Source organism: Halichoeres trimaculatus, unplaced genomic scaffold, assembly GCF_033239565.1.
Source record: "Halichoeres trimaculatus isolate MK-OKI-2021-1 unplaced genomic scaffold, fHalTri1.1 fHalTri1_scaffold_10, whole genome shotgun sequence".
Classification (NCBI taxonomy): domain Eukaryota; kingdom Metazoa; phylum Chordata; class Actinopteri; order Labriformes; family Labridae; genus Halichoeres; species Halichoeres trimaculatus.
Window position 1 is genome coordinate 16,546,274 of NW_027437187.1, and position 27,553 is coordinate 16,573,826.

The following is a 27,553-nucleotide window of genomic DNA, read 5'->3' on the forward strand; positions in this document are numbered from 1 at the left end:
GTTATGCAAAGTTTTGCTTTCTGTTGGAATGCAGGGGTTTGCTCCAAAAATTCTCTCTGACTGACTGAAGTGTCCTTCATAGAGTTGTGGGACCTTGAAGTTGGAATTGAACACTGGAGAGGAGCCTTCTATGTGTCAGGCCTGTGATTGATAGGTGACCTGTTAATGGTGTATGCTGCCTCACACCCAGTGACATCAACATTCAGGTCAGGTCCAGTATGTCCTTAAATAGAAAAGTGACAATGATAGTGAACTGACAGATAGATACACAATACGACAAGTTACTGTATACACCGGAAAGGTTTTTTTTCTTTCCTACAATAATATTGTTCAATTCACTCATGCATACATCATTTAGTTGTTTTTGTCGTACAGATTTTCAAAACATGTTTGGAGTATAAACCATTAAATTGTTCTGAGGTCATGCTACATTATCTTCGTCACTGCGGTGAATAATACCCCCCTTGGATCCACTGTTATTGTCATGACTGCAGAGCAACAAGCACTCCCATAAAACTAAATCCAAAAATTGACGCAACTATAAATACACAGAGCAGATCAAGTAGCCAGAGGGTGTAGCTGCACGTCCGCACCCTACACCCTGACGTGCTGCACAATGAGCCTGATCTTGCTCCTGTTTGTTTTCCTCGGTGAGCCTCATTAAGGGGCTCAACTCCATAAAACTGTGAATTCCTCCTGTCAAGTGTTCCATTTCTCCACACAAAATGCCACTTATGTCACCCAGAACATGTTGAGATCACTTGCCCCTGTCTGGAGCCTTCTTGAGAGCAATATAACCAATAGAAACGAATAACAAAACACAAGGAGCTCAGGGAGGAGGAACTGATCTCAAAGCTGCAGAGCTGGAGAAGAAAAGGAGAAGTGGAGCGCTGAGGTGATGTGCTGTAAAATGTCGGTTTCTCTTAATGGGTTTTGGTTGGCTGTTTTCCGCTTTAAAGTACCCTAATGGGTCCAATTCTGGTTTCTCACACTGACCTCACTCAGACCAACCTTTTCTGTATTTTCTTTATTTCTCTGGCCCAATTATTTCCACCACCATGGCAAAGCCTTGGGGCTCCACTGCTTACGGTGACAAGAAAGGAACAAAGGAAAAAGATGACCAAAACAGAAACCTGGTTGCTGTGAAACACCAAAACAAACTCCTTTGTGAGGCAGTTGTCTGGTTCAATGCCCGCACGGCTATTCTTAAGTACCAGTGACACAACAAGACACGCTGTATGGTAAACACACGCAAGACGAAGGAAATGAAATAGCCTAATGAATACACTATGACTCATGTCAGAAACGTCAAGAATTTCTTTTTGAACCAAGAACAGATGGAAAGCCTCCTCATCTCCTCTGCATACCGTCTCTTTTCGTGTCACTCAGATGTTTCCGTTATGAGAGTTCCTTTCGTTTTGAAATCCCACTGTGGTTACGTCTTCCAAGTTAGGAGCTTGGTCAGCAATTACTCATGAGGCTCCCAGTGCTACTGCTCAAAGCTTCAGCCCATTCTCCCCCTTCAGCAATTTAATTTTCAGAGCTTTAGCTGTGCTCATAAGTGCTTGTGTTGGAGCTTGCAGCTGGAGTCCACAGTTTTCCCATAAGCTTGGACACTTAAGACAAGGTATATGCTACTCAGGGTGTTTGGACTGGACAAATCCTGCAGACAATATTGAACAAGACTTAAGTGATAATTGTTGGTCAAGACAAAATCTCTTTTTATTGGCTGATGTTTTAGATAAGCAAACACCTTTAAGCCTGTATTTAATATTTAACATTGCAGGAATATGTATAAGTATGTGCTCAAGTATGCTATTGTGGACTCAATTTTCTTTTGGCTTCACATAGAGTTGCATGGAAATCCTTGGATTGTGGATTTGTCACATGTGCTGCAAACTATATAAAGCTGTTTCTTATTAAAATAACTTGTTTCCCATTGAACGGTCTTCTTCTTTTATGTAGGGATCAGCTATATTCTTTTAAAAAAGCTCACATTTTCCTGAGAGTCCCTGAAAGCAGATTATCAGAAGGTTTGCATTATGCTCATACTGTGACTACATGCAACAGGGACTAGCATGACTGTATAGAGTCTTCCTGGAGGTACATATGGAAGAGCTCATGTGTATGCTGGATATTAAATGGGTGTATAGCTCACTAGGTTACACACACATGTGCAAATGCTCATACATACACACAGTATCGCCACCATCCTATCTATAGAGGCCTTTGAGGGCTGACTTACTAATCTTGACTTTAATGTGGCTCCCTGCTGTCGCAGTATCCGGTACGTAGACCTTCTGCTGTGGGATTAACAGAGTTTTAATGTGGCATATGAAATGAAAGTCTTTGTCATTTGCAGCCCGGTGATCTGCAGCTGTGTAGCCCTACTGGGTGGAGACGAATTTAGAGCACCGTTCAAAGTTACATGTAAATGCATCTGACCTGACTTTTTGATGAAAGCCAGGCAGAGTCAATTTGCTGTGGGTACATGACAAGCCAAAACTGTCCTAGATGTTTCTCAATAGATTAGAGAAATATAATAAGATAATACAGAGGAATCTAGGATCGCATGTGCAGCGGCAATCATGTAAAATGTAATTCTCCAGGCACTGTATCTAGCTTAATCTCTCATGGCATACCTATAGGCCTGCATGAAATGTCAAAATAAGGATGATAAGCATGCAGGGAAATGTGTTTCATGCAACCAGGGTCAGAGGGTTCATGCACATATCCTAAAGCAAACTGGTATGTGAACTGTGTTTCAAATCGTGGTATACTGAAGCTATTTGTTTTCTCATTTTCTCTCTCAACAGCATCTATCATATCTCTCTTTGTTCTCTCCTCTTTTTTAACAGCTTCTAATGAAAAAAAAAATGACCCGTGGTTTAGAAAGTAAAGACAGCACAATCAGGCAGGCGGCCCTTCTCTCTTTAAGGGACAGTAAAGTAAGCATTAGCACAGTGGCTGTGCGAAGTGAGTAGTTATTCATAAAAGACTTCATAAAAACATGCCTTCTTTGCAAATGAGAGCATATTTGGCGTCCGGTTTGATACTGTCCTGCTCTATTAAGTTACTTAACTGCACCTCGTCATGGCTCTGTGCTCCTGGCAATGCTTGCTGTCGGCTCTGCTTAAAAGCTGTTTAAGGCGTTCGTCTTACCTGTGAAGCAGGCGGCCTATTTTCCATCCACATCTAACAGAAATGGGCGTTCGTGCCATGATGGAGTGAGACTATTAGCTTTTGAGAGTGAAAAAAAAGAGTGCTCGTGTTTACCCCGTGTCCACTCTGTAACCATAGAAATGAGATGAGTGCGATGCCGTGATTAGACCCTTAATATTAAAACCACATGGCTCCACTGTCAGACACCTTCATTTCTCTGACCCTGCAGGAACTCTTGGGCCTCAAATGCAACACGCACAGGGTTGAAGCATTAATCATGCTCTGACCAGACAGCATTTTCAGACAGGAGCAAGGAGCATCTCCTGTAACCAAAGTGGAGTCAAACGTGGAAGCCATTTAGTGTATCGACTTCAAGGTAATTTCTTTGTGCTTCCATTGCTTCCCTCCCTTCGTGCACTTTGTAATAAGATTTCATTGTGCACAGTGGGCATGGAGCCCACTGTCCATGACCAACCACAGTCACTGTGGTGCCAACTGAGGAGCTTCTCTAATGCAAGCCAGGATGAGAGCGATGCGTGTGGCGTGAGAAAATGTTTCCCTGCTGGAGCTTCAGCAGCAGTAATGATAAATGAAGATATCAGGGGGGTCCTGTTTTTCTGGCAAGGTGATCTAAACAATGGAGGCTCCTGTAGTGCAAAAATTTCCATTAACATCAGGCTTTAACTATGCATTTAACTGTTATTACACTTAATTTCAAACATACCACGAAGCATTCTTTGTGAGGTATCCGTGCATATTAAAAAACTACATTTTTCCAAATGTCAGTTGGATTTTCCCTGAAGTCCTGAATTTGTGATGTCTGTTCAAGACCAAACAAACACGAAATGGACTTTGAGAGGAGTAGATCACTAAATAAAAGCAGGACAGTAAGAGTCTGCTTGACAGGAATTATACAAAATATAAACAATACCAATAATCCTTTTTCAAACTTCTAAAGGATTCCTTCAAGAAAGGGGAAACCTGGTTTGTCTTAGTAGATCTAGTTCTTACATACAAGCAGCTGGAACTCTCTCTGTGACTGATTTAGTTGAGTCTCTGAGAAAGTATGAATGACCTCGCTTTTTTCCCAAAAGACTGGAGAAAAAAAAAAAAAATCTTTTTGATGTCACTTTCTTTCAAAATCAGTCAGTTATTGTTACAGCAGATGTCTCACACCAAATGCAACTTTTTTGCCCAGCATAAAAAAAAAATAAAAGAGAACACGACAAAAAAATACAATTAAAAACTAGGGATGCACCAGTACCGATCCTGGTATCCGGGTATTGGTGCCCCTCAAAACTGGATCGGTATTGGTGGGGCGGGCCAGATCCATGGTGCTGATCCAAGGTGACCAGCTCTCTCCCTTTTTGCTGCATTATCAGACTACAGGGTATAAAATATTACAATTGAATATTAATATCTGCACATTCTAAAGCATGGTTTTAACCAAACTGCTGGTAAACATTTAAATATCTTATAGTTTAAATAAATATTAACTGCAGTAACTCCGTATACGCATTTTTTATGCCTTTTACCTAAAACATTACCAGTCTTACCCCACAGTAGGGCATGCAGGTTATTATTCAACACTGGTATCAGATCGGTATTGGTATTGGTCGATAGCCAAAGCCCAGGTATAAGTATTAGTATCTGAACCAGAAAAGTTGGATCTGTGCATCCCGACTAAGAACACATTTTCCCTCTTTAAGCTTCCTGGGTTAGCTTTGATTAGCTGTGGCTGTAGCTGTAGTCGCTGACAGTTAAAAAACACTTTTTTTGTCATGGTAAGGTCGCCTGTTGGTTTTTAAAGAGGCTTTTTGAAGCTCAAAGGTTGCAGTCACTTTGATGGAAATGTTGACACCAAATAACTTTGACTTAAACTTAAAATGGGCAAAGTGGTGGACTGAGGTCATGGTCTGGTGACCTGACAAACTGCAGTGTGCTCAACAGTCAGTGAAATCATCCACGCCCCAGGTTATACCTAACTGTGCATAGCTCTTAATCTCAATTTGATCTTAACAAAGGCCCTATGAGTTATACACAAAATCTTATCCTATACAATTTCCACAAATAAGGAATGAAGTTTTTTTGTCCCAGGCTGTATGATGGACCCTAAAGCCCCATTTCCACCAAGCAGTCCTGTTGGATCAGTATAGTTCGGTATGATTTAGATTGGTGAAGCCTGATTCTGTTTGCATTTCCACAGCCACCTCATGGTAGGCGGGGTATAAGCTGGATGCTGTTGGCGCGTTAGTTACATAATAGCGTGTTGGTAATAAACAACAAAGAAGAAAAACACGACACAGTAAACAAAGAGCAATGATGGAAGACATCCAGCAATTTGCCTTCTTTGTGATTTCCATGTGGCTCTTTGTTACAAAGTGCAATCAAGCTTTATTCAGAGAAGTCTGTGTGCCACAAGGAGGAATAAAACCACTGTAAGTGATGATTCTTTTGACAAATACACAGACTGAAGTGTTGTAGCTCCACCTTCTGGGGTTAGATTGTTTTAGTCTGACACCCCAATTAAAGGGTCCCAGAAATGGTGACAGTTCTTCTTGGTTATTTGGGAATCTGTCCAGGGATTAGTCATTGGAAACGCCACAAAATGTGTGCTGTACCGAGACAAACCAAGCTGGACCACTTAGTGGAATCAGGGCTTAAAAGTCTTCTTGGCTTTTCAGACAGTCTCAAGTGGAAACTTGAGGGACTGCATTTCTTCATTTCCTCTTTTGGCCTCATTTTTCAACAATGGATGTTGCTGCTTAGTTTCGATTCTTACGAAATACTCCTTCCTTACCCAGCCCGGGCATGTCTCAGCCTATAATTCCCTCAAGGTCTTGCTGTTACCATCCATGAAAGACATATGGGCATGTAAATAATCTAAAAGTAACTCATTGTGGTCTGTGGTTGATTTTTTATGCTTGCCACTCTGGGTGGTAGTATTTTTACATACCCTTTAATGACATCTTGGTTTTAAGCTTGATGACAGCACCTTTGTAGATGGTACACTGAACATAGAACATGGGCCAAGGTTTAGTGGTTAGAGGGGTTTCACCTGGCAAACAGAGTCAAACTAAAATAAAGTATGTAAACACCAGCCAATTTAGTTCTTTTTAGGTAACCTTCCAATGTATATAAAAACATAAATCAAATTTGATCAAGGTTTTTGTCAGCCATATCCAGCCATGTCATACTATCCAGTGATCCAAACATGCTCAGTCAACATTATGTTGGTGATGATCCCTTTTAATTTCTCCTATTACCAAACTTTCTCAGCACATTGTTAAATACTTTATTCTGATTGGTTAAAACTCATATGCATAACAAGAGCAACACCAGAAACAAGCAAGTCACACACACACACATAACATTTTAAATCCACATTTAAACATTTTAACATTTTACTTCTGCATCTTGACGCAATAACAGAAATAAAGATACAAAAAAGCATTTGTATTGTTTAGCTTCATAAACTTGGCACAAAAAGTGAGGCAAAATGTGTTTTTAGTTTATTTCTTTGCTCGTAGTAATGCTATAAAATCCTTATACTAGCCAGAGGCAGAAGAAGGGGTTATGCATTGTCACAGGTTTTGCAAATTTTCGCGTTTAAAACCCACAGACTCTCCTCTGCTCTATGAAGCTGCACGTTGGGGTCTTTTCTTCCTTACGTGTATCTACCCATTCACCAAGCTTTGTACCTTACCTATGATTCCATCTGCAGGGGTTTTTTACTGGTAAGAACCCCCCCCCCCCCCCCCCCCCCCCCTTTTTTTTTTTTTTTGACAGATTTCGGCCTTTTTTGGGCTGGTGATGCACTCAGGGCACAAGTGCTATTCAAACCTACTCAAGCCTGGACAGAGCTGACCTCAATCAGACACAGCTGAATAGGATTGTGACACAGCTTTAGCCTTAATTGAAATGTAGTGTTAAATGAAGCAAGACTTTTTCAAGTAAGCAACAAAGTGATGGTGGAGCTAGTTCTCACAAAGATAACTTCTCCTGGGATGGACAAATTAGCCTTTTGGATATCTCTCAATGGTAAAAAGATCTTTCAGCCTTATATATGATCAAATAAAAGGTCTTTCTCTCTAGAGGTCAGTGTATTGTTATTTTGCTCTGTCTTTGTGTGTGTTTTTTTTTAAAGAAAATTACCCTGTTTTCTAAGCAAGACAACCCATTTAGAAAAGAACCAATGAATCAAATGTGAAGTTTTCTATACCATAAATACCTATTCTGCCAAATCTGTCTTCCTCTGACAGATTGGACTGCAGCTGTGGCCTCTGAAAATAGCAGACCAGTGAGCACATTTACCTAAAAGCCTTGGGTTTCACATAATAAACCATGAGGCATCTGGACAAACAAGGGGAGGTGGTGAAAGGTGGAGGGAAAGCAAAGCAAGGCAGACATTATTTCCTTTACCTCCTTTTTTCCTTATTCTTTTTTCCCCCCTTGGTCTCTTTTAGTACCACCTGTCGTTATTTCTTTATTTCCCCCATAAGCTCTTGAATTCAGTTTTCCCTTTCAAACATCTCCACATAGGACTGAAACACTGCTTATGTGCTCCTCGTAGACTGAACCCTGTTGTTTTTAGCGGCTGACAGTGATATCTGATTCTTTTGCTCTGAGTCTTCTGATCTGTATTCCCTTGTCAGCTCTTGCATGCAGCGTTTAGTCTCAGTGAGGAAAAAACAACAAATTAATTAATTCCAGAGCTGTGTCCAGCTGAAATAAAACACACCCTGGAGATTACCCTGAAAACACGCCTTGTAACAAAAGAAAATGTGCTCAACAACTTGTTTTCATGGGCTGTTCCTCTGCTGTTGTCTTCAATTTGAAATCATGGGTAAAACAAATTTATTGCTCAATTACAAGTTGTTTTTTCTATCCTCCCAGCTATGTCAAATACTTGACTCTGATTGGTCAAAACCTCAAAATGAGGGTAATATCCTAAAAAAATAACAAGGTAATGCAGGGACAACCATATGTTACATATCATTGCATAATACCCCAAAACAACGTGGAAAATATTTTATCCCCAATATGTTTACCGAGCACAAAACATTAGATTTACAGTTAATGGCTGAGAAGAAAGATTTGAGGAGGAAAACAAACAGAAAGAGCTGAGTGAAATAGACATCAACAAGTTGAGGAAAAGAGACAGGAAGCAACCAGAGCTGCAACCCAGTGTGTGACCGGTTTGAGTAAGAAGAAAATGCCAAAAGAAAAGTTTTCTAAGAAGGGGACCTCATACAGGTGCTGCTTTTATTTTCTACATCTGTTAAAATGTCAGCAGAAAAAATTGGCAGACTCTACAGTAACGTGATTTGTCACAGTAAAGCAGGCTAATGTAAACACAACATCAACAATAAGTTTAAAGGTAGGGTCTGCAAACTGGGCTCGTCCTCCTTGGCTCAGTGCCAGCAGCAGCGCACACCCACAGCCTCCAATCTTAAACACACTCACCAGCCCAACAACCATCTGTAGCATCATGTTTCTTCATGAGAGAGACTCAAGAGCTGTGCACTAGACTTGGCGTGTTAGCACAAGCTAATCATGGGTATTTGACACGTATCAACTGGCGTTGCTCTCTGACTTAAGCTGCTCTCCAAAAGTGAGTGAAAGTTGAGCTAAGCCTCACCCTTGTTTAGTAAAAAACTTAATCTGTTGGCGTTTTGTTTCACTTTGGTTGTGTGTTTCTTCTTCTGTGCTACGTTAACTATCATAGCTGCTCTGATTATCTTCTGCACGTGATAATCAACACCCAAAGTCACCTGCTTACTGGGTGCTTTGTGATTGGCTGATGTAACCAGGCTTACATTTCAACCAGAAACATCCCAATACAACCAAAACATCAACATACAGGCTGAGGAGAGGGTTGAGGCAGACACAGACACTGACACAAATGTATAGAGTCCCATTGGTGATGATTGACCAGGATTATTCCTGTAGAAGTTGATATTTTATTTTTTAGAAAAATCCTGCGGACTCCTCCTTTGAAATTTATGCAGTCCATGGGTAAGTGGAGAGGAGAACTGTTGGTACTAAATTTTGAATGTTAGGGACTATTTTTTGTGACGCATTAGTTAATAAATCATTAAAAATCTTTACTCTGTCTCATCCTGTTAAGATTGAATTCACTTAATTACCTGCTTACTATGCATAATTTATGTATTAGTTTATTTATTTATTTATTTATTGTCTCAATACTATTTTAAGTTCATGCACTTTTTAAAAAAAAATAAAAATAGTGTACAGGACAAACTGTGTCAAAAAATAGAAATGGCAGTTTTTCAGAATTGAAGCTGGTGAACTTAACTCTTATTTCCAAGGGACTAGTATTGTGTGGGACCTCCTGTAGTTTTTTTTATTACCCCCGATGTCAGTCTTTGGTGTGGGGCATTTGCACGAGATAAGTAAAGTCTGTTAATAACTTCTTTTTTCTCATGTTTCTGATTGAAAATGCTACACAGACCCTCAATGCTTTAGCAGCAGAACCTCACTCTGCAGCGCACAGCTATAGCTGCGCATTCTGAGAAAAAAGGAAGAAAAAAAAAGAGATCCAGTCAGCTGGCTTCAGTCAAACAATGTGCATTAAAAACTTCTGGAAATGTAGAATACATGTTATCATTTTAAAACATCAAAGTTACTACACAAAAGGCCAGTTCTTATTGAGGCCTATCTCTAATGTGATCATGTGCCAAACTGCAACATACACAGAGACTCCAAATCTTATTTTAGGCTCCATGTTTCCTCAGACCTCTGGGGTTATGGAGCTGTTTAAACATTTGGCTGTTGTGTATATAATATCTTGATGTTGTATTTTCTTTGGTCATGGTTGTATTAGTGTAATATCCTGAGTGTGACACTAAACTAGTGATGTGCGCTTTGTTTATTGTCATTAAGTTCATAAATAATACAATTTCTAGCCTATTTACTGAGGATCTTATGTCTTTCCAAAGTGCTGTTAAAAAGTTTGTATAGAATGCTGTCTGAATCATATTTGACAAACAAATCATCCTGAAATAGATCCCATGCAAACAGGGCTTTGGCAACCTACTGAGTGATAAATTCAGCCTCTTCAATGCCAACATGGGGCATGGGTCAAACTTTAAGATGAAAATACAAACCATGGTTCTGTTTTTATAATATGTTTGTAGCATGTTCTTTGGAATCCAAATGTTGAAGAGAAATTAGCTTTCAACCAGTAACTTTGTGCTGAAAATGAGGTGCTCACACTGTGCGTGCACAGAATTAGTGAATGAGGAAGCACAGAAAAAACTGCAACAAAAACTTACACGAGTGAAGATATTTTTCCATAACTTTGATTGCCTGCTCCAAACTGACACAAGAATCTGCTTAGCTGTAAATGTTTCCAGCCTGAGAGGAGTTGAATGTGGGTTTTTTGAACAGAAGGGCTTTTCAAGACCAGCTGATCCCTCTAGGGCTCCAAATTTGTAAGATGTCAGCATCCTTGGCTGGGGTATTTTGGACCTGCTTTTGTATGATGTGAAGAGATGGAGATAGGCCATTCCTCATTTTAATCAAATAGTCCATGTTTTTGTAAAAGTTTTGATTGTTAAAGCAAAGAAAATGTATCTTTTTTTTAATAGCTGTTGAATGTAATAGCTCTCCAAATGATGTTCTGTGTAATGAAATGCTGTGAAAGCCTTTAAATCCTTAGATTTTGTTGGAATTCTTTGGTTTTGTGTGAAATGGGAAAAAAATAGATTTAACTTTTGAACAATTGAGCCTTACAGGCACTGATAGATGAAAAAAACATACCTACATGCTTGTCTCTTTAGGTCTTTATGCTCTGAGCTTTCATCTCATAGCTTGTATCATGTCATGAAGGGTGGCGTCAGTCCTCAGATCTAACTGAGCAATAAAACAAATCATTTACTGTGTCACTTAATCCTTATTAAGTCTTTATATATAGTCTTCCGTCTCACTTTAATTACCAACTAAATGATAACTTAGGAATGCTCTCTGAAACTGCTCACAGCTGCTTTTGCTGACTTAAAAAGGTGTGGACCTAGAAACACTGATCTCAGGATTTTTTCGTCCTGAGCACATGAACAGTAAAGGTGCCATAAATTCTTTCACCACATTATTGGTCTTGACAGTGTGGCAGGCACATACAATAATTCCCCTCATTGTGTGCATGTGTGTGCGCCTGTGTGTGTGTGAGGGTCACAGTAATGAGTAAAGCATAAAGACGTTGGAGCCTGTGCTCATTCACAGGCAGTGACGTCTTCCTCTGAGTGGAGCGAGGGGAGTTTTGGGAGACCACTACAAGTGGAACTCCTTTGAAAGGCTGGGCTGTAACCTGAAGCCAAAGAGAAGTTAGAGAGGGAGAGAAACGGAGAGAGAATGAAAGTGGGAGAGACGGAGAGAGGGAGGAATGGAGGGAGGGGGAGGGAAGGACTGAAGGGCCGAGGGAAGGTGATGTCAGCTGAGTTCAGAAAGTAAACAGAGTTCCAGACTGCAGCATGCTGTCTGCGGGACGGGGACTGCAGCTGGGGCAAACCCACAGGGGCACCCGCACAAACCCCTGGACCATCACCTTTATATCTGGGAAGGAGGGCTGGTTCCTCTTCATCTCCCTCTTCATCCTCAGCTTCCTACCCCAGGACAGAGCCTGGCCCTACGGTAAGAGACTGACAAGAACCACTTGCTTGTCTTTCCCTCCCTTTCTCTGTCTCTGTTTGGTGCAGCCTCTTGGTTTATGTTCTTTGTTCTCAAAAAGCCGGCATCAGCTCTGTCTCACCATCCCCTCTTCCTTTCTCCCCGTAGAGAGCACTAAGCTGCTCAGCAGGACTCATAAAAAGAGAGACACATGGAAAGATGATGCTAAAGCCAGCTTTTACAAAGCAGCAAAGAAAACATCACTGACAAGTTTGTGCAATCTTTGTTTAAGAACTCTTGTTGTGAAATAGAGAGAGGGATTGCCCTTTGGGGTTTGTTTATAGTCTCATTTGAAAAAACTTCTGTGATCTTTATTAACCTTTTACATATTGCAGTTGTTCTTTCTGAGAGATAAAGTCATGTGCTTTTTCTTTGCTCTTAAATAAGACGGTTGTTGTCACACATTCCTTGAGGTAAACTGAGGCATTTAAGTCCTAATGGAGCTGTTGGAAATTGGCACGTGCTCCCTTTTGTGTGCGAGCCTCCCTTTAAAAGTGTGCTGAGGCTTAGATTGAGATCATCCTTGCTTGTTTACCCTGTTTGAACATTTGAACTGCCGCAGGAAGACATGAGTCACGTTTGAGTCAATCACGCTGGCTTGGTAATGTGTATACCATACACCGTCTCCAAGGCTCCCCAACCAAACCTCTGCCCTCTGTCTGATTCCCTCCCCCGTAAAATAATCCTTTCAATTTGTATTAATGGTGAATGTGGCAAAGGGCTGGGCAGAGAGCAGCTGTTTTTCAGCTGGAGTGATTAAGAGAGTTTCCTCTGGCAGAGCGTGTTGTCAGCTGAGTCACTCACAGTAAGCACGGCTCGTTTCATAATCGTGCGTTATCAGCTGATGATAGTTGTTTTCCAGTGAGCAGTCTGAGTTAGTTTCTTTTCTTTTTGTTAAGCAGAGCAGACTTGTTTACATGCAGTTCCTGACTTTTTTGGCTTCTCTGCATCTGCCCGTGTCGGTGTTTATGGCCATTTGTGCATGTTTGGGTGCCTCTTTCGAGCTGTTTTCGATCTAAAGCTCCTTGCATGTATCAACTCCCAACATTTTTCAAGCTAATTGAGGAGCTCTCAAGCCATCAGGAACTCCTCAGGAAGAAGTCAAGTCCCTGACTTCTCTGGAATTGCTTGCACACACACTCATCGGTGTTGCATGCACTAACTTAACATTCTCTGTTTTGTTTTGTTGAAAGGGTAAACACATGTGTGTTAATACCACTTAATTATGTACTGAGGACATTTCTGCAGAAACGTGGAAAACAATATACTTCTGTATGAGTCGAGCCAGAAGAGTATTAATCATCAAATTCTGCTCCAGGCATCATCCACTTGCTTGTGGTGATGTGTCATTTTTTCATGCTGCATTCACACATCACCCTGCCCCTACTTCTTACAGATATCTTAACTGCTGAAGGATTAAAAGAAAACCTGTTTAAAGTCAGTTATCAAACCATTTGCATTCTTGATTCTAGCCCTTCTGGAAAACCTGTAGGTGTGCTGTGCATGCGTATCAGGAGTTTGTCTGAAGTGTCCTGTTCAGGATGCTCCACCCACAGATGTCCTGAGATGTCCTGTTCTTTGAACTTTTCCCTATGTTTGGTTAAATCCAGTCCACATGGACATCGTTGTGCTTCTAGATAGTGTTATATATGAAACAAAGCCAAGGATAGCATAAATAAAGATGATCTAACATCGTACAGCATGAAATCTTGGCCCTGACTGTGGTCACAAGAAGGAAAAACATAGCGTAGGATTGTCCACATGGAAAATAGCAGGTCATCACAAACTCAAGAGGTCACTTGAAGTTTAAATCAAATATGCACACCCCAGTCTCTGTTTGACCTACATATTGGCATGTCTACATGCAATTTCCCAAAGTGGATAATAGTGATAGGATATTTCCTTGAGTCTGTGGCTTCCTAGCAGAGGGAAGTTTATTTAAAGTGATATACAGGATGACCAGCGGGATCAGCGCTGAGGATCGGGCTACATTTGGATACACAATGCCTGCAGTGCTCCCCCTGGGAGTTTCCCTGCTCCATGGTAGCAAAATCACTCCAGCCTCAAAATACCAGACAGCTGCTGTGGGCAGGAGGTAAAAGAAACTGTACATGCACACCACATGCACTCACAGCTGCTGGAAAAATAACTATGACTGTTATTTCCAGCATAAAATATAAACACCAGTTTGTCAGAAGGAAAATATTTATTCACTGGAGGATACTGTAACCTGGTGCTCTCTTTTCTCTGTGATTTTTTTCTTCATTCTTTTTAACGTGTGACTGAGTTACAGCAGGGAATCATTGTGATTTAATGATGTGGTAAAGGTTATACAAAGAAGGGTGGTCAAATAAAACTGACTAAGTGTGCATGGGTAGACACCTCAAAGGGTAAATGATGAAATATGTTTTGTTTTTGTTTTTTTGTTTTTTTAAATGGGTGAACATCACAGTAACAGACAGAAAGGTGCGCTAACATGGCAATTCACATTATTACAGAGAGTTCCAGAAAAGATTGTCATAATCTTGACTATACTGTTGACCTACCCATATTTAAACCAGTTTTGCTTGGCTTAGCCTTGCTTCCATCAGATCCCAGATTGGTCTTCCATCTGGAGTCCTGCAGCCGATGACTTTCTGCAGTAGTCGCTCAATCGATGCTTTTCCAATTCAATGATGGGCTTCTCCTCATCTAACCCACTGCGCAATGCGACGTTGAAATGACTGAAATGCAAAAATCAGGCCTCCTGAAGGTGCAGGATGAAAGTTTTTATTACGTCTTTTTTGGAAGTACTATAGAGGTCAGATTAACCTCTAAAATAGGTCTACTAATGACGTCTGAATGTTTGGATCTATTTTGAACATCTTATTGACGTCTAAATTTGGTCTGCAAATGACATCCAAATGCTGAATGTCATTACATCATCCAAAAAAAAAGAGATTTAGATGTCAAAATTTGTACCTACATTGCACATTGCTCTGACGTCTAGAAATGGTCTTCGACGGACTGATTCAATACTGACTTGATCTGAATGTCTCTACAACGTCCAATGTTTGGTGGGAAGTTGTCATCGATGGCCTTGGAAAACCTCTGACCTGATGACTCCAGTCCTTGAATGAAGTGAAGTGGCAAAGGAACTAGCGTCAACAAGGAGTGTCTTATTCTGAAATTAACCAGATGTTTTGACGTTCTTCTGGTGTCTAACTTCCTGTCAAGCCTTATTCTACTGGATTGATGTGTTGTGCTTCAGCAAAACTAGAAGTCTTAGAAATTTACCGGGATTGCTGGATCTGGGGCTCAACAGACATTTGAAGTGAAAATCTATCAGAGCCCTAGTACGTCAGTTTTTAGCCCCATAGCCTGACAGCCTGCAGAAATCTGTTTCAGAACACCAGCAGGAGTCATTTTATCACTCCTGTTGTAAAATCTAGAGCAGGGTTAGCTGCCTCAGCTTAGCTAATAAAGCTGGTTTGCTCCCAGTTCAAGAGGCTGTTTACACAATGACGTCTTTAGGATGAAATGCCAAAGTACTGCTGTGTTTCAGCCTCTCGTTTACATTTTAGCCACCTTAAAACACAAACTTTTGAAAACGTCTCCAGAGTGTAAATTTTCTATAACACTGACACCATTGTTGCCGTGTCAACAGTAAGTTGGAGTCTTCAGAGGAAACGCTGAAGTCATGCTCCGCTTCACATGATTGGCCTAACTCTACTTCAGTGAAGATCTACCAAAAGCCGCTTCTTGACAAGACAGTTATAGTGCCAACTACAGGCCTGGCATGCTCACTACAGTATTTTCAATCTCAGGTTGTCCGTGCAGATTTTTTTTAACTGTGTTTTGCATTTTGGAGTTAAAAACAGGGCCTTGATCTATCATGCTAACAGTGGATGAGTGAGACTCTTAAGTCCTATGTTTATGTGTAGAAATGTGCAACATGTGCCTCTGACTCAGCTAAAGCTTTGTGTCAGATCTAAGAAGTCTGCTAGACTCATCTTCAAGGCCTCTCTGAACTCTGCATTGTGCACTTTAGCTTAGTTAAGAGTTAAAAATAGCTGATCTAGGAAAGTGGTTTGCAGCAAGACATGACTCAAGCGGATGAGTTTCAGTGTCTGAGGAGTCAAAAAGAAGGATAGGCAATAAGTGTACACCACAGAGAGCTGAGTGACCAGCTGTTTTTCTTATATGTAATATTTTGGAATCAAAGTTGACATCAGTTACAGACATTATCTGAGACAGTGGAGGCAGCGACTGACTGTACATTTGCCCAGGAAGAGAAGTCAATGCTGAAACATAATTAGAGGAAATAAAGAGGCAAAAGCTGACCTTGGGTTATACTCTTTGAGGAGCAGAGAAGAAGTTAGCAGAGTTCACTGGAGGTGATTGTACAGTTTGAAGCTGATGCAGCAATATGAGTCACTTTTGAGGTCAAAGTCAGCAGCTGCAGAACATTTTGCATGCGGTGTATCTATTTATCACTTACGGTGGTTTCCAGTTGTGCAACAGCTGTAAGGTTTAAAGTCTTTGAGAATTCATTCTTTAAGTAAGAAATATAGTCCACAACTACAACAAATCCTTTTGTTTTGGTTTAGGCAGATGTTAGAGGTTTTAGGTCAGAGTCAGGCATGCAGGACTCACTTTGATTTGTGTGATCGCCTCTCTGACCCTTAAAATGATGTCAGTCACTGGATCCACAATAAATTTGTTTATCTGAGCTGTGTGGTTTTAACACTGTTTCTGCTGCATTAGACCTGATAGAGTGGAATGTTTTTGTGATACACTGGAGTCTCCTTCAGGCAACATGACAACTGTTATGATGCTTGTGTTACCACTGGGCTTTCATTTCTGTAGCTTCTTGACATGCGTTTTGAGGGGTACCTTCAGGAGTTCGACATCTGGAATGAAAAAAAAAAAAAATCAGATACCACTTACATAAGAATAGTGAATCCAAACAACCCACACAAAAATCTGCACGCTTGGCTCTAGGACTTCAGGGGAAAAATTGTGATCTGTTTTTATGTTGTATTTGGCTTGATGCCAGTGTCTTCTGGAGAAAGATAGACACAATGCCCTTTACCTGTGAACAAGAGTATATAAAGACAATATTACAGCCATTAAAACATATAAATACAAGCCTGGTTGGATAGAAAAATGTTAGATATCTGTGATGGATACAAAGGAAGCACTCCTCACTGTATCTTCCTAGTAACTGTAACTCTTTGAAAGCTGTCAACACATCTACTCTGTGATTATCAGCCAGGGGCATACAGCACATCCCCAGCCTTACAGGTTAAATTACAGGTCTTTTACACACGTTGATGTCTTTTTTTCACACATCCATTTATGTGTTTCTCAATGTATCTTAGCAGGAAAAACAAATGCGGTGTCAAAAATGTTACTTTTATAGACCTTAAGCTCAAACGATGACAACCGGGTTTAATCTGCTTCTACATACACAAACACATTCTTGCCAGTACTCGTCCTCTTGTGTACATTTTCTTCCACAGCTGTTCAGACCTTCCTAACCTGCAGTAAAAAGTCACATGAAACAGTTACTGTCCATGCTGAGGTTACCCGCAGGTGTTGACCTGGAAGCATGGCAGATGTGTTTTTACAAGGCAGTGTGGTTATCACTGAAATGAATACATTCAAAGGAGCCAGAGCACAAGCCAAAAAGACTGTTATGTAAGAATGTTCTTCGATGTTGTAAATCTGTAAACACATTTAAAGAGAGGGGAGAGCTGTCCAAAGAAATAAAGATGCATTCCAGGATGCGTCCAGCACTGAGAGGGGGGAAACTTTGCAGTCACGGGATGAAAACATTTTAGTCTTATCAACAGAGCTGAAGGTCAGCAAACTGAATCTGCTGCCAGGAAAAAAACAAAAAAAACCCCAAAACACTCAACTGTGTGTTTATTTAGTCCAATGAAGAACACATCTTATTGTCATCTGAAAATAATCTCCTCAGCTATGATAAAAGAGCTAATTCAGGCTGTGGTGGCACAAATAGAAATCTCACCTCTACTGCTGTAAATCAGAAGGCTTCATTAAGTAGACCAGACCAGTTACAACCTCATGATGCCAGTTCTCTATCAATGGAAAAGACACACAGCAGCAATCCATGAAATGACATTACCAGATTAGCTCATAAAATCTTTTCATGCTATGCTCTATAAATCAGGTTTCACAGTGCCTGGCCAGCATCCTTTGCAAACCTCAGAGAGGAGGGACAGGAGGCAGAGTGTTAGCACTGCAGAATCCCCACATGGCGAGCTTCACACCGTTTAAACACATTGCTTATCCAGCAGGGATCACTGCATGGTAGCTAATAGTCAAGGTTAATAGACTTAATTAGCCAGGAAACATTTGGCACCGGCTTTAGCCCTCCCCCCCTCTCTTGGGTAATTACATCTAATGGCTCATGTAATTTTGGTCAAGATGCAAATATAACAATAATAGTTGGTTTAAACTTGTATTGGTTCTGCTTTCAGATCCAGTGGGTGAGAAGGAAAGCAAGTCAGAGTTTGAATGAATGTCTCAATGTTCCAAAACAAAACTAAGTTCAACAACTGTAATCAAGCAGTTAAAAACTCAAGAATATCACTAAAAGTAGTTATCTTTTGCCCCTTTAAAGTCATAGTCAAAGTGTGTGTATGTTGGGGGAGGGGTACTTGCACAGTCTGTTCATTCAGAAACAGATCAGGGTACTGGAACGAGATCTAGGGTAACAAATGCATCTCACAGCTCAAATTTACCACGTTATTTATAATTCTAAGAAAGGCTGGCTAAAACACTCATCTTGGTGAAGGAACAAAGAACAAAGCTCTTAACACCTAACATCTGAAATACACCAGACGTGTCTGCAGTCCATCTCCGTTCCGTCACGGCAACAGATCAGATAGGTTTCCATTCAGGTCAATCTGTCAACTTACTCTAGATCCGTTCTGTTGCAGTCCAGCTGGCCTGCAATGTCGCACAAAATACGCTACAGTCCTATTTTTGCTAGACGCAGAGCTGTGGCGCATAAATTCAGCACAGGGAAGATCGAGTGGGACAGGAAGTCGTGACCGGAAACAACCTTAAAACACCCAGTGACTTTCAAAATAAAACAAACTGTGTCAAAAGCAGTTTGTATTTGGCTTAACAATGATGACAAATGGAAATAATGAGCAGAGCCAGACCAGGAGTCAACAGGTTTGAGGTTTTAAAGCCCATCATGACTGAAGAGAGACTAATCATGGCATGGGAAGCGTGGGAACTTCTTAGTCTGGCAACTTCTGCTGTCTGTCAGTCATACGACTTGCCGGACTGAACACGCAGCCAGTGTGAGTTAACAAACGCAGTCAACACGCAACAGAACTGAGTCAGACTGAAGACATATCTTGTGTATTTGAGGCACAACTGCTGTTTACTGATCCTGTGTTCAATATGTCAGCCAGCATGTATGTACTAATCTGAAATTAAAAGCTGGATAGCCGTGACTGTTTCAGACAGAGCTTTAAATTTGAAGTATGTTGCAAAAAATGATCCCAAACAGAAATGCATTGATATTAAAATGAACTAATGACTATCAGTATCCTGGGAAAATTCACGTCATCCCAAGTCATGGCCCAAAACAGCTCATCAGCACATTACAGATGTAGAGACACACATGAGGTGTATCTGGCAAATAAGACTGAAACAACCAGATGTCAACCAGCAAAGTCAAAAACCTAGATTTTCACATTTACACTGACACTGACATTAGATTTTGGGTAGGTCTTACTTAAATGAGCTTAATAACATGAGAGGGTAGACCCTGCCAGCCGTGATTGATAGCCATGCTTTATTTCCAGTTCTGGTCATTTGCTCTATAAGAGTGCTGAGCATGTCTGGTCTCCCTGTGGGGAATACACTTGCTATGGCAAATATTTCAAACACAACAAAACAAAACAGTGACCTTGAAGAGCCTTCCCTATGCCAAGGTTTTGTCAATTGTTCTTAGCTACTGTGGAAACAAACTGGTGCAACATGAGGGGACAAACCTGCTGCATCCGCTGATAAACATGTCTCATCAACAACACGGCTCTCTGTTAAAAGGCTTACATACTCAGAGCCTATACACACACAGAGATTGTAAATTTCCGTCTTAGCTCACTTTCAATTGTATACACATGTTCTTTAAAAATTACGGATGTCCAAGACTGTTTGCGTCTCCTATCTGAGAAATAGGAACCTGGTACAATGCCCAGGATGAGGTCATTATGGCAACCGCTGGCTGAGGCTGAAAGCTTTAAACTTGAACATTTGTGGGTTTGGAGTCAATCGAAGCTCTGTAGCTCACTCCTTGTCTCATTTTAAGGCACGTGGCTCAGAGAAACATCAGCCACATCAACACAACACACTTGAGTCTTTTTTTTTTTCTCAACATTTGACAGTCTGGTTTATTTTCAGTTGAAGACAATGTCTGGTTTAAAAGGGAAAATATTTTTGGTGCTGCAATTTTTCTCTTGTCCAATGTGAGTTTGTCAATCTGTACTCACTATATTTGCACAAATTCTTCCTCCTGTCTCAACAGACTTCTATGGGTCCATACCCATGCCGTGCCCTTGCTTTGGATGTTTGTGGTTCTCACACATGGTCAAAAAGGAATCCACAGAAATGTCCCTCTAGGTTAAAACCATGAATTTCTCTGTTTTTGTCTCAGTGAGGCAGACCCAGCTTAACCAAAGAAGACAATGCCAGAATGTCTGCTTTGATTCAGGAACCAAGTTCAGGGGTTGTTCGTTTAGATTGCTTTTTACCACATGAAATCTTTTCTGTGTGTCAGTGTGACAGCACGAGCGCTCATTGAGTAAGTGACTGGCGTGCAAAGGCGCCATCGCTTCAGAAATTTCTTGAGAGGCAACAACTTATATTCTGACATCTTTTGCATGCTATGCTAGAAAGAAAACACCCTGACCTCATGTTATGTGGCTTTCAGAACATGCTAATACAAAACTCCAGCTGAGCCTGTGTAAACAAAGCAGTAAATGACCAAAGGAAGGGGCAGGAAGCGTAAAACAGCTGAACCACTGCAACAGCTTTATGAAGCACAGATTCTACTTTTATATACCTGCACCAAAGTTGACCTTGTGGCATTACACAACCTCTTTCCTTTTTGATGAATACCCATGCGTCTGTCATACCTCAAAGTGTCCCCTGGAAGGGACGACTAAGAAAAAAGCCAGACTGTGGCTGGTTTGAGTCACAATTTATGATATCATTAATGTGGAAGGGCAGCAGGGGATGACTCGCAGCATTCCTAGACATCTGTGCTTCTCCTCTCAGCTTGACCGTCTGCAAACATCCACCAAGAGATTAATCGGTGCATTAGTGTGCCTCTGTCTGAGATCCTTTGTTTCCCATTGCTCTTATAAATCACAAATATACCTAGTGTGCAATTTTGGTTTTGCAAATAAAACCAGCTTACAAGTGTGTTTGTGAGTTTTAAAGTTATAAACTAACAGGAAGAACATGTGGGAGGAGTTTCAGGTCAAGTTTATTATGATTGCAGCCTCAGGAGGAGGGTAAAAAATGCTTTGGTGACAATGAGCCAAGCCTAAAGTGCTGCTTCTGCTAGTCTTCAGTCCACATCTGCCACCGGAGAATTTCCACTTGTGTTTTTTAGCTTTTAAATCCACTCTTACATAATAGTAACCGCTCAGGCTCAAAGTTTCTCCAGTCGGTGGCTGTAAATTTTGACATTGGGTAAAAGTAGAAGGTCAATATTTACACTTTACTTCTTCGACTTTCTGTTTCATGATTGAATCCTGTTTTCAATGACAGTGACTTTACCTACATGGTGTGTTTTCTGATGGAATAGCATAAGCACACACAGGAGGTCAACCACTAAATGACATGTGGTCGCCTGACCAGGAGCCTGCAACCATGCATCAGTGGAAATAACCCGAGTTGGTGCACAGCAGCAGTTTAGATAAACATTGAACTCACCAGAATCCTTCCACTGCTGAACATAACCTGTGTCTGGGCTCATTTTTCCAACAAGGCTGATCCTTACATTTATCAAATTCTCTCCATGTTTGACTCCTCTGTTCCCCCCTTTTCTGTCCAAAATGATGCTTACATAAACAAATGTTTCCTGCTTTCCTGTTTAAGTGATTTGGCTGACTTTCTGACTCTGACGTATTGTCTCATTCAGATTACAGGTATTTATACAACCACTGCCCAGGCCCAGAGTGGAACGTTATGTGCAGAGGCTGCTGTGAGTACGATGTGATCCGCTGTAAATGCCCTCTGCAAGGGACGCCGGTGGGCTATGCGGTGCCATGCTGCCGCAACGCTATCAATGAGTGCGACCCCTGTATCATCCATCCAGGTAAAGCCTCAGCATGTATTCACTTTTGAGGGAGTGACTCAATTTTCAGGTCTTATTTACACGTTGATAGTATTTTTTCTTTGTACAATAATGCATCCAGTCTACCATTCATCTCCATCCATGACGTTAGACAGACAGTCACAGGTCAGTTAGCTAGCTACTATGATGCACAAACACAGTAGACCCCATCATAAACTTTGGTGCCTCCTAAAAGTCATCCATAAAAGTGTCTTGTCTTTTTTGGTAGATGACTGGTACATAACCAGGATTCACTAAGATTACACATTGCTGCTAAGTCTGCAATTAAAAAAAAAAAAAAAATCATGTACAGAGACCTGGAGGAACTATAGTAACTTGTACTTATTCTTACTTCCTTTAAACCAGCAAAAGTCAATCTGCTGGTTTCTCTGTCAAAAACCCTGTGAGCTACAGAGATCCACACAGTAGAATGATTGTGGCTGGAAGAGCCAAGCCCCTTGTTGACTTTAATCTGTATGGTTTGTTACTATTACCGACCACTGGTGGTCAGTAAAATTTCAGTGTTCCTTTTTCTTTTTCACTTAGAAAGTGCAGGAAAGAATTGTTTATATGTTGACAGTATACTTTGTTGTGTTGCTCGTGCTATAGAATGATGTATTACTTGTATTTAGTGAATAATGCTGAAGATACCCCCCCCGCGAAAAAAAAAAAATAAAATAAAATAAATAAATAAATAAATAAATAAATAAATCACATGCTGAATCATAATATTGGTCCAGAAAAAATAAAATAAAAAGGCAATTACATTACTTTCTAAAATTGTTCAGCCCTAGTACAAACTTACAATGTTTGCTTGTTGTCACATTAACCTATGGCTACACTTGAGCACTGGGCTGACAGTAGCTCTACATATAGCCAGCTACTAAACTGAGGTACAAACTTACATTTGCGTGTCATCATGTTTCAATTGTAGCGCTATAAACAGAAGTACCCAGATTCCTTACTTGAGTAAAAGTAAAATACCTATGTAAAAAAATGACTGGAGTAAAAGTAAAAAGTTCTGATCCAAAAATCTACTCGAGTAAAAAGTGAAAAGCACAGGCTCCTGTGACTGTGCGGGACCCTCACCGTCGTCCATTTCGTGCAGCTGCTCGTTCATACTGAACGTTAGTGGTGTAACGTGTGGGTGGAGTGGCAGATTTGCTCTGACACTGATGATGCTGCGCCAAAAAAACTAAAAATATATAGGCCCAGGCTTTATATATAAAGTAACAAGCCTTTTTGGGAAATGTAAGAAGTAGAAAGTACTGATATTTATGTTGAAAATGTAATGAGTAAAAGTAGAAAAGTAGAAAAATCTACTTACGTACAGTAACCAAGCATTTGTACTTTGTTACTTGCCATCTCTGGCTACATAACTGTATGGATAAATACTTAACCATGGTGTGTTATTTCAGGTAAAAAGTTGTATTGAACAAGGGAAATTTGTTTTGATCCGATCTCCATTCATTTCTTAAACAAACACACACCTGGTTAAAAGTCATGCCTTCATGACACTATGCGTGAGACTCCAGGCCGAAAGCTGTTGCTGCAGTCCAGTTAACCCAGATCCTCCTAACAGCATCTTCAAATAAAACTTAAAAACTTAATTAAAAACTGTGGACTCAGATATTTGTTTTGTTAAATATGGCCCAATGTCACCCCATGTTCAGCAACCCATTGAAATGACTACAGTGTGACAGATAGCTTAAGATGTGGAAATGATCATATTTAAATTTACCCCCCTTACAGTAATTTTACCTGGAGATATGATGCATAAATAAGCTGAAATGGAAGAAATGGGATTTGATTCAGCTACATGGGGAAGTCTGCACACGCGCACTATAGCTCATACATTCAAACTCATTCTTTGTTGTTTTTTTTTTTTCCTTACATGCCATCCTCCTATAGGGAGTATGTAATGTTTTTCCTCACAGCTTGAATCCACTCAAGTTTTCCTTTATGGGTGGAAAAACAGCTGTCAGGGGTTTAATGGATGCCTGTACTTCACATTTTACTGTTAAAAAGGAGAAAAATGTTCCAAAGCTTGTGTACAGTCCTGAATTCCCTCTGGTACATCCAAGTACAGTGTTGTTAAAAGTCATACTTATACTCAGGACATTTACGAGGCCAGCTCCTGAGTGAAAATCCATTCTCACAGGAAGCCATTGCAGGGGGCTGTCTTCACATTTCTGTTTCAGACAGCTCCTTTTCTTTTGTGTGCTCTGCTGAAGTGAAAGATGAGCCAAATGAGTAAAACAGAGTTTATTTACAGGTAACATGGCAGCCTGTTCGGCTAAGCAAGTGTTTCCAACTCAGACAAACAAAACCAGAATTTTGAATGAACAATAAAAGTTGTACTCCAGCTCTAATTAATTTGGTTTCTGGCTTTTCTTTTCTTTTCTTTTTTTTCAGGTTGCAGTATATTTGAAAACTGTAAGCGCTGTAACAATGGGACTTGGGGGCCCAGGGATGACTTCTTCATTAGTGGCAAATACTGTGCTGAGTGTCGCCCTGGCTGGTCTGGTGGAGACTGCATGAGTAAGTCTTTTCATTCTCCCAATTAACGGATTCTACAAGGCTTTGGAGCTTTGTATTTTTTCCCCCTTCTGAATAAATACCATGCGCTATACGTTCCTCCCCTCCCTGCAAACTTATCTACACTGGGACAACTATGCCAGCTTGGAAGGCTGCCATAAACCCAGGAGCTTTTCCATGGAGAGCTAAATGATAAGTCAGAGTCAACATAAGAGTCCTATAAAGTTATTCAATAAGTAACATTTGTACACTGAATGTTGCTTTTTTCCATATGCAAATTATCTGCCGAGGGGAATAACAAGTATACATTTAATTAAAAACAGAACCTGGAAAGTCTGCCTGTGTTTGTTGGCCCTGTGTGTTTATCCGTCTTCGTGAACACAACATAGGATCTCTACCGTTGCTTTGGAAACTCAAGCGTAATTGCTTTTCAACTCCAACTGTAACCAGAGCAGCAGAATGTAAACCCTTAAATGATAATTAAGCTGTGATTTACAGCCTTTAAAAATTACATAACAACCACAAAATGGGCGAAGGTTTCCAGAATAGTAGTCTTTTTCATTTCCATGTGTTTTTCAGAGTGTGGGGGTGTAATCCGGAAACGACAGGGCCACTTGGTTCTGGAGAGTTACCCCAACAATGCTCGCTGTGAATGGACCATACAGGTGGACCGTCCCTTTACCATTGAACTCAAGTGAGACCAAAACATGTTTTGTTTCTGTCATCTTACCTCAAAATGTTACCTCCACTCTGTTTTGAATGTTACCCATTGGCAAATCATGACCTCTAAACAAACTGACTGTGGTGAAATCTGTCAACTCATCTGCAAAACAAAGAGACATTATGACAAGAGCTACGTTCTCACTACAAGCCTGACTGCTCAATTCCAATTTTTTGGTTTGGTTGTTCACGTTACATTTTCAAATGTGGCCTGTGTGCGGACTGTATGGTGAACTGCTTGCGCTTTTGAAGTGACCCGCATGCTCAGATGAACAGTAATGACGTCACGTACAGAACAGTGTTTATGGAAACGAAGACGAACCTGTTTTTTTTTTTTTGTTGTTTTTTTATATATAGTAGCTGCTTATTTTGGCATGCTTTGCTGCCTTTTTGATCCCTACCTGTTTCTCTCCCAGCACTCCACAATGAAAAACACAAATGCATACTTAAGTTTCACTTTTGCTTTTCTCCTTGTGCTCCTTCCATGTTTGTGTTCATTGAGTGTGGCCTCTGCTCCAGAATGGCGTCAAAGTCGCATTTGATGCAACTTGGCTGTTAAGACCATGGTTGCATTAAAAAAAATGATATATATATATATATATATATATATATATATATATATATATATATATATATATATATATATATATATATAGATATAGATATAGATATATATATAGATATAGATATAGATATAGATATAGATAGAGAGATACCTGATTACCACATTTGAAAGTGGCCTGAATCTGATTCCAAAATGTCAGATTCAGTGCTGTTCAGAATGTCAAAAATAAATCAGATATAGGTCACAGGAGAGCAGAAAAATCAGATTCAGGTAAATTTTAACTGCAGTTTAAACACAACCCTAGCGGTGTTTTCTGTGCCACAGCTCCTGTTGGTGTAACTTAACCTTGATGCCTTATTTCCCAAGAAGTATGACTGAGTTGGAAGCAGTAACTTTCAAAACAAATGTTTAAAATATATTTGCAGATGATAGGTCTACACTAAGTTAAACTGATCAAAAAAGGGAATTTTACAGGCAATAAGACACCAAACTAAAGCATTTTAAGTGTGAAATTTCTTCATTTTTAACATATTGTGCAAGATACTGCAAATGCTGGCTTTTTCTGATAGAAATGTTATTAGTTTTTAAGGGGTATGTCATGATTTGTCACCTTTCACTGGGTTAAACAGATGTCTAATTATAGTTTTATGTCCTTTCAGTAGCCTTTGAGATATGTAGGTGTTGAGTAAAGTTCTACAGGGTTGGCCATAAGTTTCCATACATAGGAAAATTTATAATGTACATTTTATTTGGAATGGCCTCCCAGATCCCTAGATCTCTCTCCTTTTGATTTCTATCTTTGGAGGCACTTAAAGGATATTGTGTTTAAGGTATCACCAACACCATTGCAAGCATAACTTCAACTGTGCTAATGTAAATTCATTAACAGTGGAAAACAACCATTTGGAGCACATTATGTAAATACAATAGTTATTTTTCCCATGTATGGAAACTTGTGATTGTTATCATGATAAAATCTAAACGATTCAACAGCAAAATCTCTCCTTAGAGACTAACCCTTGTTAATTGAATTCATCAGCAGGTTCTGGTCACAGATTTTACAAAATCTCCTTTCTAGCAGACAATTCATGTACAGGAGTTCCCCTGCAATCAGGTAATTGTTGAGTAGTAAATAAGGATGTTTTAAGTTTTAAGTTCTGAAACTTAGAAATCTTACAAACCTTTGTGCTGATGAAGTTAGAGCCACCTTAGTTTCATCTGGCCGTATAAGCAGCTTCTTGGGCTCTTCACTGTCCATCTGTTGTAGTTATTAATGGCTGGCCTGCTTATGTCAAATTTCCACTCATTTCAGATATTTTTACAAGATGTCCGTCATAGATGGATGGCAAGTTGGACTCAAAGTTTGGAAACCACAACATCCCCTTTTTTATACGGGAAAGTTATTGCTTTTCAAGCTTGTGATAACTTTCTATTTCTGTCATTTTCTCCATTACACATACAGCACTGTACAAGCGAACATTTGTGCAGGTTTGCTGGAGACCAAAGGC

At 40.2% G+C, this 27,553-nt stretch overlaps 1 protein-coding gene across 1 annotated transcript in view; it reads left to right on the plus strand.

The window, feature by feature from the left end:
• The first annotated feature begins 11,638 nt into the window (after positions 1-11,638).
• pamr1b (peptidase domain containing associated with muscle regeneration 1b) overlaps positions 11,639-27,553 on the plus strand; it is a 30,040-nt gene continuing 14,125 nt past the window's right edge. Inside the window, exons 1-4 of the mRNA XM_074677708.1 lie at positions 11,639-11,814; positions 22,028-22,204; positions 24,638-24,763; positions 25,340-25,454. Coding sequence (XP_074533809.1) covers positions 11,655-11,814; positions 22,028-22,204; positions 24,638-24,763; positions 25,340-25,454 — 578 coding nt within the window. The 5' untranslated portion in view covers positions 11,639-11,654. The remainder of the gene's footprint in view (positions 11,815-22,027; positions 22,205-24,637; positions 24,764-25,339; positions 25,455-27,553) is intronic.